General features: G+C 26.9%; 1 protein-coding gene across 6 annotated transcripts; it reads right to left on the bottom strand.

Annotated features, from left to right (window-relative positions):
• Positions 1-1,360: 1,360 nt before the first annotated feature.
• Positions 1,361-12,043, bottom strand: LOC111037414 (anoctamin-1-like). Of its 6 annotated transcripts, none has more exons than XM_022319980.1 (18): positions 11,887-12,043; positions 11,764-11,817; positions 9,416-9,556; positions 8,707-8,964; positions 8,297-8,460; positions 8,053-8,221; positions 5,304-5,536; positions 5,072-5,229; positions 4,778-5,007; positions 4,547-4,714; positions 3,388-3,591; positions 3,223-3,320; positions 2,989-3,161; positions 2,719-2,924; positions 2,480-2,658; positions 2,312-2,417; positions 2,122-2,257; positions 1,749-1,804 (listed from the first exon to the last, which is right to left on the bottom strand). In XM_022319980.1, the coding sequence occupies exons 3-18, from the start codon at positions 9,554-9,556 to the stop codon at positions 1,749-1,751; spliced, it is 2,679 nt and encodes an 892-aa protein (XP_022175672.1). In that variant the 5' UTR covers positions 11,764-11,817; positions 11,887-12,043. The 6 variants fall into 6 exon arrangements, with proteins under 6 accessions (XP_022175669.1, XP_022175674.1, XP_022175672.1 ...); XM_022319979.1 differs by lacking the exon at positions 11,887-12,043 and adding an exon at positions 11,484-11,682 and having other exon boundaries at positions 11,764-11,803; XM_022319977.1 differs by lacking the exons at positions 11,764-11,817; positions 11,887-12,043 and adding an exon at positions 9,906-9,923 and having other exon boundaries at positions 1,361-1,804.
• Positions 12,044-12,390: the final 347 nt, after the last annotated feature.

Genomic DNA, 12,390 nt, shown 5'->3' with positions numbered 1-12,390 from the left:
AAGAATTGAAACAAATATTTAAACTTAGAAACAACAATCATACATAACTTAAGTACTACTTAAGAAGTGTTCTGCGGTGACACAAACTTCTGTTTTTCAAATGAGAACCCCCATATTTTACTGTAAATTAATTAATGGATTTTTTTTTCTTCAAAATGTTGATGTATCACACTCAAAATTCAAATGAGCAGTAGTTGTTAAAATGTTTATGTTAAGGATAATAGTCCTTAAAACTGGCTTTACATAAACATAAAATAGAAGTAAAATTATATTTATTATTTAGTTTATTAATGTATTATTTAAAATACATTTTTACGAATTATTAATATTGATAGATTAATATTAATGACTATAATTTTCAAATCATCAAAGTCCCCATATCTCATAAGCTCATTACTATGGACCTTTTATCCTTATAACTTAAAGTTAAATAACTAAAAAACTATTAGTACAAATGTTGATTCAGATATGTCAAAAATTTCAGAAAAATAATCTACTGCATAATTTTTAGTTTAATAGGGGTATTCTCATTTGAAAAACAGAAGTTTGTATCTTCACAGGACACTCCATAAGTAGTACAAACAATCTTAAGAATTTAAAAATATGGTCTGAAAGTATTTAAAAATTACAATCAGATTTTGAAGAACTGCATTATTGAAGGAAAAAAGTGGTTGAGCATGCTTGGTGAATTACCCTGTACATATTTTAAATTAATTACAAAATATTTCATTGTTTTCATTGTTAAACATTTAATTTTAAAACATATCACATTTGTGTTGTTTGGATAAATACATTGGGTAGACAAGTATTCAAAAAATATTGTACTAATATCCAAAAAAAAAAAAAAAATGGGCACATCACTTATCTAATTAAGCATTTTAAAATGTTATAATAAATAATTATGATGAGAAATATTAACTAGTGCAGGGGCATTAAAAATAGTTCAAAAGAATTGTTAAGACTTACAACTATATAATATATGAGCAGCAAAAAAATTTTAAATATGTAGATACATCAATAATAAAATAAAACAATTAATATAACAAAAATAAAAAATCAATAAAAAAATTGGAAAGCACATAATAGTGGCAATAATTTGTTACTGTCTATAGTTATTACCATATAAAAAATTATGATTGATTCTAATAAAGTACATCCATGTTTTGTTGAGGTAATTTTTAGTTATTAACTATCAATAACACTAAGAGTATAAAAAAATATCCCTGAAATTCCTTTTATAGGTACATAAAAAATATTTTAAACAATATAAATAACAAATACACTTATCTATTTTTAATGAGGATCTTTGGTCATTATAATTAACAACATTTCTACATATTATATAATGTAAATTATTTAAGTTAAATAATTATTTAAAAAAAGCATGTTTGTGCCCTTATGCGTGAAGAATTAGAATAGACGTGTTAATGATTACCAAGCAAAATAGAAAGTTGCTTCATAATTAGTATGAAAACCATGAACACAAGATAATGACTTAGATCAGCGATACCCAACACATATTTAATTATTAAGTTGAAACAATATAACATATAAAAAATAATATTTTTTCTTTTTAAATTATTAAATATATATTTTTCTACTACAGATGGTCCATAGAATAAAAAAGGTTGGGCCTCACTGACTTAGATAGTCGTTATAATAAATGTATAAATATGCAGAAAGTGCGGCTGAACAAAACATCGTTTTTAACAATAAATTTTAAGTCCTCAAGACCTTTAAAAGTGGTCTTATAAGCTTTGAGGTGAATTGACGCCGTGCAACATACCATCCATGTGTTCAACTTCTGAAAGGTAAATAGAAGACAGATGATTATATTTTCAGTTATACTAATGGTTTTTGTTGTAGTTTTGAAGAGAACACACAAACACAATCGAATAAGAAAACATAAACCAACATAACAGTACTCAAATGTTATATTGTTTAAAAATAAAAATAGTTATAAATATTATAATAATATTATAAAAATAAATAAAGTAACATACAGTCTAGTATGGTTTAACAAAAATTAGAAATATATTAATAAATAATAGATAATATATATTAGTGTATTGGATGTGTGCTGTGTATTCCCTCGTTGTTACAAAACTTTTTCTTTTATGCCTGCTGCTTTTTTCGCCTCATTCTTAATGATCATTTGAGTAGTAAGGTAAGACTCTCGTTTAATCCTGTCGCTGAGAGCATTTGGAACATCTGGTATCAACCATTGAACGGCTACTTTCACTAATGATACAATATTCTGAAAAAATGATGGATTAGCACACAACAAAATTATGTAAATAATTTTTATTACTTGAAATATAACGACGAATGTTAGGCGTGCAACAAGCACTTCATAATAAAATGTGGGTCTTTCATACTTCTGTGGTGACCATGGTGGATTTCTATAATCTTTATAACTACAAAATTGATATAAATGTTATTAAAATAAATGTTGTTGTGTTAATATTGATATATTTACCGGCAATAAGTAACATTATTATATGATGATGACAACGGAGCGATACCACTTTCAAAGTCTTTGGTATCAAAGTAAGCTAGAGTATTGTTTAAGAAACCTTTGTCTGTGTGGTCTTCACTCACCAAACTTATGTACACCATACGAGGTATGTAATTGGAAGAAAACGCTATTATGAATGCCTATAAAATTATAATTTATTTTTAATAAATACAATTAATTTGAAAAAATGAAATACAAACATTTGTGATAACTGCTAATTTTCCCAAAATATCTAATACTCGATACCACACACCAATATTAGGCACTCTATGAGGAATTGGTCGACGGAAATACTTCATAAACTTTTTTGCATCTAATCTCATTTCAAACACATTGTTTAACAATGCAAAGAAAGGACCCAGTGGAAATGCAGTAACAAATAATGTTACAAAACCATATTGCATAACTAGAAAAGTACAAACATATTAATTTTAATAAGCCGATAAATTAAATTATTTTCAAAATATTACCCATTTCTAAATATTCTGGGAAGAGTCCTCTTGGTCCCCAATCCAAAAGTTTATAATCTTCAATCCAAGGTTTCTTAACAGCTGTAGCTAAATCTTCTTCTTCGGATGATGATTTCAGATTGTCTAAGCGACCTGTGTTCTCAGTCAATGAATTAAACCAATTCAAACCAACACTATAATATAAAAAGTTTTAGTTTTTGGCTTTTACTAAAAAACCAATATAATTTTACATACGGAATTATCATTTCGACAACAGTATTTAACGCTTGTTGTCCAACCATAATAATAAACAATTGGATGCTTAATTCCATGAGACATCCACCTGGACTACACTAGAATCATAATGCTCGTTGAATACTATTGATCGAGTATAGTTAAATGTTTATGTGCATATCTTACTTCTTCTTGTCGAAGATTGAATATACGCAAATATTTAGCAGGATAACCAACATTTTTGCCTTTCAAAAAAGCTATATAAATTATCGATGTATAATAATTCACAAATTGGAAGAGGTATATTTTTATTGTCAAAGATTCGTCAAATTCGGTTTGTGTGCGTAGTAGTTCCATTTCAGTCAGATAAATAGCAACTTTATCATAAACCTAAACAATATTATAAAATATTAAAAAATAGATTTGTTTTTTTTTTTAATCAGTAGAATATAAAAATTAAGCTATGTTCATTTAATGTAATCAATAGTTCAAACCAAAACGAATATTAATAACTCTGTACTTATATTTTTTCATAGATTTCAGATACTTATATTATTATTTGTAAACAATAGTTTGATTTTGGTGTTAATCTAAAGCGACCCCACTTAGAGGATGCTACACAGGCGTGTATTTTCTCCGCCTTAAAAATGTACGACACAGCAAAAACTGTTTTGCGTGGAATATTACTACTAAGGTCAGAGTGATAGTTGAGATTCTAAATTGATATACAATATAGTTGAGAACATTATCTGTGAAGTATCTTTTTATTTTTTTTTAACAAAAGTTCTTGATGTTTCAAAATCCATTATTTTTGTGTTTTTCAAAAATGAATAAATTTTGTAGATCTGATATCAAAAAAATAAATGATTATTTCACAGCCTAAGTTCTCTTTTTAATGTGGAGAAAATTTTGTTTCTAAGTTATGATTGTAGTCTTCTCAATTTTTTAGCACATAAAACAGTTTTTGCTAGTTGTACATTTGTAAGATGGAGACAACACACGCAGGTGTAGCGTCTTCTTAGCACGTTGACCCGTAAGTGACATAATATGTATTATCAGTACACCAAGCATATTTTTCAACATCATTCTAAATTTGTATATACTATTGTTCTTGAAAAAAAATTTAAAGGATATTTAATTAATAATGTAAAAAGTATGTTTAGGGAATTAACAAATAATATGTTTGTAAAACACATCATTATAGAACCAATACGTTCATCAATCTGCTTAGAATCTAATAAGGAATGAGTATATATTGAAGTATTTATTTTTCCATTTTTATTTTATGAATATACTACTTTCAGAGCCTCAAGTTGTTACATAAATTAAAAATATAAATACTTACAAAATTTAATAATTGAATGCAAACCAAATTAATGATAGCTGCTGTAGTTGGAATAAATATATTGCTATATGTACTCATCCAATCGGATTGATTTGTAAGACTAAGTGATGCTAAGACAGACATGCGATATAACACAACTCCAAACACAGCAGCAATAGCAACCACAATCTTAAAAAAAAAAGAGAAATTAAAGTTGATTAAATCAACACCTTAATTCTTAAGGAACCTTACTAATAGTAAAAGAACAGAAATGCTAAATAATGTTGCAGGGATTTTCTTCCAGAGAGGTACGGTTGGTTCAACATTTCCTGTGACTATGTTCACTTTAGTATGATTAGATCCAGCTAAACGTGCCAAGTATTGAGGTCTTGGATGTTCAGCTTCAAAAGTGAAGCCTGTCAATCCCCAGCGATGTGTAATGGTAGCTGAATACCGTTTCCACAGTTCAAGAAATAGAGTAGCTTAAAAATGAAATATATTTCAATTAGTAATATTTACATTATTGGGAAATAAATATTAACTTACCCCAAATTGACATCAGGAAGGCAAATATCACAGTCAGGTCGTTATCAAATAAATATGTTAACCTTGCGTAAAAACAAGTGTTTGAAAGTTCCCAATAATCACATGTACGGTCACACAATGGGCACATTATTGTGTCTGTTGCATTACAAATATCAGAACTAAACCAAAAATTGAATTGAATATATAATAAATTAACTTCAATATATAACTATGATACACAATATGAAATTACCTAAATCTATTATTAGGAAAGGTGAAGATACCATAAAAAAATACAATTAAACCCAAAATAGCAGCTGGAATCAACAGGTGTGTGTAGAAACCTAACCATGTGAAGTAAAATGCATATTTCACACCTAAATATTCTTTAATCTGATCAATTGGCTGTTTACGGATCCATTTACTCATCATAGCCCATTCGACATATAGCTGATGGCGTAATGAATTTTCAGTAGTATGCTCTCCCTGTAAATTATATTACATTTAATTATATTTACTTAGTAAATATATAATAAATATTAAAAATAACAATAAATACCTACATAAAATGTATCACAGGTTACCTTTACTATAAGCCGACAATATACTATTCCATAAAATCAAATCTACTAATGATTGTCACATTTTGCAAGATCAATTCAATACTTTGAGTAAATGAGCCCATTCTAATAGGTTTATCTCTCAATTTTGATAAAATCCAAGTTCATTCCATTCACAGATCACAGTCTCTTATTGTTTTCTATAATTCTATTATAGGTACTCTAAATAATTTTTCACTAATTCTTGGTCTTGCTACATTTAAAGTAAAAATTCCAATTCTTTTGCAATACTATACTCATATTAGATACCTCTTACGTATTGAGAATCTTCAAGTTGGATCCTAGCTAACCAAAATGTTCTTATGTCTCTTCATTTCAACTCTACAGATGCTTTTGAACTTCTTTCAAATATAAGTTTTAGAGTTAATTTTAACATTATTTTAACAAAAGTCCCTATTATTTTCCATACCTACTCACACCACTTATTATAGACACAACTGTTCACTACACCAAATGCTCCATGTCATTGATATTACATATTTATTTTAACATGTAAGTTATCTGTTATTTTTCTCCTATTTAATTACATAGTTGATTTTTAATACATCCTAAGCCTAACTCAAGAAACACAGTTTAATATTTTGTGCTTTGTAAAGTAAACAGAATATTAAATGGTTTTAACTTGATACGGTATTTTAAGAACATTTTGTTTGGATCCTTCGTTAATAGTCATAGTCAATTAATTATTTGTGATCAGAATATCTAAGATTTAGTCATTAGCTTGGATTAGACATTTCAAAATGTATTACCAATTCATTGAATGAATAATAAATAGTAAATAATATAATATATTGCAACAGCTTACAACATATATTTTATCCTAAATGGCTAAAAACCATAGAAAACTATATACATAGTGGCGGCTCATGCTATGGGGCACACGGACATGAGCCCCAACTACAAAATTGAAAGACAGAAGAAAAATGAATATTAAATTAAATTTAAGTAGGTGTTTATTCCATCATAATATAGTTGGTATATTATTTACAAATCATATTGAGAAAAAATGTTTTAAAATACTTGCGTACAATACGTACATACTATAATATCGTATGGGCATTGGACGGTGGGCACAAATTTGCTGTGCCCTGATGGCCCAATCTACAAAACTAGTTTTCCCCTACTTTTCAACACAAATTAAAATGGCGTTGCCGGGAACAATCGGATGGTATTCGGATTCTATTTTTATTGCGATTTATGAGATTTTGTTGGTCTGATCGTCTTTTGTTTAACTGTATAATTATATTTATTATTTACTCTTATACCATTATTTTATTTTTATAATATTATTTGTTATGCAAGACGTATATTAAAAAGTTTTTATATACAAAAAATGAATTTTATTGTATATTAAAAAGTTTTTATATACAAAAAATGAATTTTATTTTATTTCAAAAATCAACAGGAATTGGTGGTAAATTCAAAGTTGTGATTGTCAAAAACGAGGGAAATATTTGTGCCCCACCTTCAATGAACCTCACAAGCCATATGTAGGGCAAAGAATATTAAATTGTATAGTTGTACCTATCATCAAGTATCAATAATAAGTACTTTAGTAATCTAACTTTATGACAAGGGAATAATATTTGATATTTAGCCATAACAACTCTAACAATAATATTTACTATAAACTTAACTTATAGTATCACAAATTTATAACAATTTTTTTTTCTAAAAATTGTTTTTAATTTTAATATACATTTTTGGTGGGGAATTCAATCACACTGTAGTTCAGTATCATACTCATTCCTCTGACCTCTGCCCTACCTAAACAATCATTTTGTGTTTAGAGAAAAGTATGGTTTCAACGATTTTGTATATGGGTGCTATATTATGCAAGTAAGATAAATTAGCATAGAGTAGAACAGTATTAGTATACACAATATGTGGGTAGACCTATCTAAATTTAACAAAAAAAACTTTTCTAATTTTAAATGTAAGAAACAATTTAACCGTATTACAGTTAAATATAAATCAATTCATTTTTACAATTATGTAAAAAAATGTTTACACACATGATTTCTATACTTCAACGAGCAAAACTGTGTAAAAAAGTAACAAAGTTAGTAAGATAAAAAGGAATAACATTTAATAGTCCAAACCAATAATTAACTTAAGTTACTTTATTTAAATTTGAATCTATACCTAGTTAGTAACAAATGGTTTGTTGGAGAAGCTAAGACAGTAAATATCAGTGGAGTTATATTTTAAAAAACTCAGTCAAACGAGTTTTTTTTTAAATTTCATGAACTAAAGAAAGAAAAAAAGAAAGCGACCATGTTCTACTTTAAAAAAATAGTGAATTGGTCTTGTTAGTTAACAGAAATAAATGAAGATAAAACATTGAAACTATAAATTTAGTTTCTAAAATATTATACTTACATCATGTAAAGGATAAGCAGCTCTATAAACACCTCCATCTAAAAGACACTGAATTCCAACACAATTGACATCTGCTTGATCTTTTCCCCAGCTAACCCTGTTTAAAATGAAATCTATAACTAATGTTCGAACTTCAGCAGAAAAGAATTCTGGATCCTCCTCATTAAATCTAAAATATCAAACATCAAATATACATGTAAAATAAAGTAAAATGTGGTTGCAATAATGATATCCGAAGACTAACAAATAACTTTTTTCCCGTGAATACTCTGCAGTCAGAATGTATTTAGTTGGTGCAAATGGTCCAGGATCGATAGTAATAAAAACTCTTATAATGCGACCAACAATTTTTTTAATCTTCTCCATTAGATCAAAACCTTTTTCAGGAACATGTTCATTCATTGGATACTAAAATAAAAAAATTTATAACTCAAATATTAAAACGACTACAGTACATAATGCAAAACAAAGCGGTTTATTTGAATATCTATTTTACTAGAAATTTCACAATTAGACATTTACCAAAGAATAGTTCTACATAATTCTTTATTGCTTCAAGCGTAATCTATTTATTTTTTATTTATAAAATATTTAAATATTTATTATTTGCAAACTTTAAAGTTATTTTTCAAAAAGACTAGAAACAAAATTTACCTCTTTCATGGGCATTCGCAGTTTTAATATTTCACAATATCTACGTAACACTGGTATAGGTGCATGCACTTTGACAAATGTCAACCCACCAACAACATCTTCTTCAAGAAGTAATCCTTGTTCTTTAATTCTTTCCTCAAAAGCAGATCTACGGTTCCAACCATCTATGTCTACTGGTGCTTTGGCTTTGGATGATGAAACAAGTACAAAATCCACTGATATATCACCTGGCGTCGAATCAAATGTTATGCTCTCCGGCTAAACAATAAAAATCTATTAAGATATATTCAAAAATATTAAAATAAGAAGATTTAGTGCATTATTTATTTTTTCTCTGATTCACTCACAACATATTTTGAAATAATTGATCTATTATTAAACTTAAAATTTAAGTTTAAATTTTTCTGAAATACACAAGCATTTTTAAATTGTAATTTTTTACATAGGTACTCATAACTTGCATACAATTTGGAATATTGTAAAAAAAACAATGTATATCACAGATAATGATTTTAACATTAAGTTTGATAAAAAGTATAGGTTGGTTTAAGCTTGGTCAATTCATTTTAATGTTAAAGGTAACAACACAACATTTTTCTGCTTCATGTAAAATTGGTATTGTGTGGGTATCAGATAGGGGAAATAAAAAGTGCAAAAATTACACTCTACAGAATTAAATCAAATGGTATTTCTTATACAATATTAATACCCTTATATGCCGAGCAGCTTCTGGAGAATTATGTATCAGATCTTGAGAACTAAGATATAAAGACATACGAGATAATTCTAGGTCATCTTTGTACATCCTGGTAGTCTCCATTGAGGCAGTCTCAGCCTCAGAGTCACTCATCTATAACCATAATTAAAATTATATTATCTAAATTGAAATAAATATATATATTTTAAATAAGTTTTGAATTAAATATTATTTTCAATTTTGATAGTCAAAATGTGTTGGTTTAACTTTTTGGAGCAGAAACTTTGCTTCAATCTTCAAAATATTAAGGGAAGTTTGTGGTATTGTGTAAGTTATTGGATCTAGTAAGTTAGGTTTAAAAGTAAAAAATTGTAAGAATACTTTTATAAAATATAATTGGTAAAAATAACAAAAAACAAGTTTTTGCAAATTGCTGTAGGTACTATATTCATTACGAAGCAATAGTTATAAGAAATTTAAATTTTCATCGGACATTAATTACCATTTCTTCGATATGACATATTTTAGCAATATGTTGGCTCTTTTTAAGCTATTTATAGGAATATAACATTTTTAGTCACTCCCTTTGCCACATTTTCAGAACATGAACTCTCTGATTACTGTCTTTTAAAATTCATACAATGTTTCTACTGCTAAATTTAAGAATTTAAAAAACTAATTTATTTTTTGCCTCTTTGCAACTCTTAGCATATATTGCAAACAAATAAGTAAATACTATAGCATATTTTTATGATGTAAAAGCATATTATGAAAGTAGTTGAGTTAATGAGGCCAGATATCCTAAGAGATTTATTTACTATATACGCTGTATAATAGGTATATTAATATAACTTATGCAGTGTCCATTACTGGGATAGCTTAGTATACAACTAACAGAAAGGCTTCACCACAAATTTTTTTTTAATTTCCTAATTTAAAAAATGTACATAATATGTCATACAGCCATTTCTATATTCAACACAACTTAAACAGTTTAGTTAGAGAATCTAACTACCATTTTAACATAAAATAATATTTTTAAATTAGTTTTATTAAAGGATATATTTCTTATCGATATTCTTAACTCTTAAGTTATAAGTATTACCTGGGTTATTTATGGTTTAAATATCAATAGATAAAATATGCCAAACCAATAGATGGGTACACTTTAGAAGTTTATAAAATATTATGGTTATGAAAATTAAAGTTACTAGGTTGGCTGTCATATAGAATGCCTAGTATGCTTTTGTTTTAACATGTTGACAGTGTTATTGAACCATGCTAATAAATGATCACACATTTTTCAACAACTCTTGTAAGTAATAACAATTTAATTTAATAAATGTGAATATGCAATAGAATATTTTTAAAAATTCAATCATTTTGAAATAGTATATGATATTTATGAATGGTATGTGTAACTTTATGGATTAGTACATAAATAGGTAAGTAATAATTTTTTATAATAAGCACACAAAATTGATCAATGGCTATTTATATTTTTTATTATTATAAAGCTATGCTTAGGGTCGTATGAATGCATTAAAATACTAAAATGTGCACTGAAAAAACCTTAAATATTCTTTATGAAATGCGCTTAAAAATATAAAAATCTCAAGTTTAAAATATTTAAAATTGAAGATATTCATAATTAAATAGGTATGATGTTCATAAGATCAAAATAAAAAAATAATGGACGAAAATATTTTTATTTTAAAGAGGGGGGGGGGGGCAGAAGTTTTAACAGACAAAAACTTTTAAAAATATCAACAAGAGTCATATTAAATCAAAAATATCAAAAATATGCTAGATAGTAGATATGAGTTTCAAAATTGAACTCATTAATACTTAATTTAAACTTTGTAATAAGAACGCTGTTTTTAAAATTAATTAAAATTAATTAAAAATAATGCAATTTTTCCTACAAATGCACATTCTTTGGCTATGATAATTTAGTATTGTAAATTTAAAAATATATTACTCGAATGTACCAAACAGGCGACCAATTTCAGAAGCACATAGATTAATACTACACATTAATACTCGAAATTAAGCAAACAATTTACCAATGAGTACTTACATACTGGATATCCAAAGGTGAATCATTGACTAGAATAGAGTGTTTTGTAATCAAAACATTCTAGCTCATTGGATATTTTTGAGGGTCAATAAAAATCCCCTCCAGCGTGCAACTAAAATGACTATAACACAAGCGTAATGCATATAGCACACACACATGCACTAAGAAAGTTAATCAAGGACAGCAAGATAAATACATACTGCAATAATTAAATACCAATGATAAAACTTAAAACTCAAACATTAAGCTTGAAAGTCAATAGGCATTTAAAGGAACATACTATTGAAAATGTGTGACGGAAGATTATCAGAATCTAACAGATTGCACAAATTATCTGAAACAAAATTAATTAGCTTTACATTAGGTACCTATCTGTTTGAGTATGTGAGTTACTGTGACATACATACAAAACGAAGATTAAAATAATAAACAAATAATAAAATCGATTAAAAATATAGGTAACTATTATTTTTTCTTAAATATTAATAACAATAATAACAATCTAATAAACTATACTCGAAATGTAAGCGAATCTAACTTGTTGAACCGGAGTGCTTTTAATTTTTATTTAACAACCGATAGTGACTAGTGATAAGCTTATCAAATTTTGTTTTGTGGGTTAAAATTTTAACTTGTAATTTGATACCATCGAGATGTATATATTAGTATATACATCTCGATGTTTGATACTAAGTACTATCAAGGTTCAAGTCTCAGATAGTCAGATTTAGCCGATTTAGGTATAATCTAATGATCTAAGGTTCAAAAGTTAATGTTCAATACTTCAATAAATTTACATAATGTATGAGATTATACAATAATATAATATTGTTATTATTTATTATTTTATTAAAATTATAAAATATTATAGTGCGAGATTCAATTTCAGTTAACCTTTATTTGGTTC

This window comes from Myzus persicae, unplaced genomic scaffold, assembly GCF_001856785.1.
Source record: "Myzus persicae strain clone G006 unplaced genomic scaffold, MPER_G0061.0, whole genome shotgun sequence".
Classification (NCBI taxonomy): domain Eukaryota; kingdom Metazoa; phylum Arthropoda; class Insecta; order Hemiptera; family Aphididae; genus Myzus; species Myzus persicae.
The sequence above is the reverse complement of the archived record's forward strand: the minus strand, read 5'-3'. Positions and strand labels throughout refer to the sequence as shown.

Coding starts and splice junctions, on each gene's coding strand:
- LOC111037414 (XM_022319977.1), bottom strand. Junction 8,461..8,706: donor TGCGAATGCCCATGAAAGAG/GTAAATTTTGTT, acceptor TTTTTATTTTAG/TATCCAATGAATGAACATGT. Junction 2,258..2,311: donor CATTCGTCGTTATATTTCAA/GTAATAAAAATT, acceptor TCATTTTTTCAG/AATATTGTATCATTAGTGAA.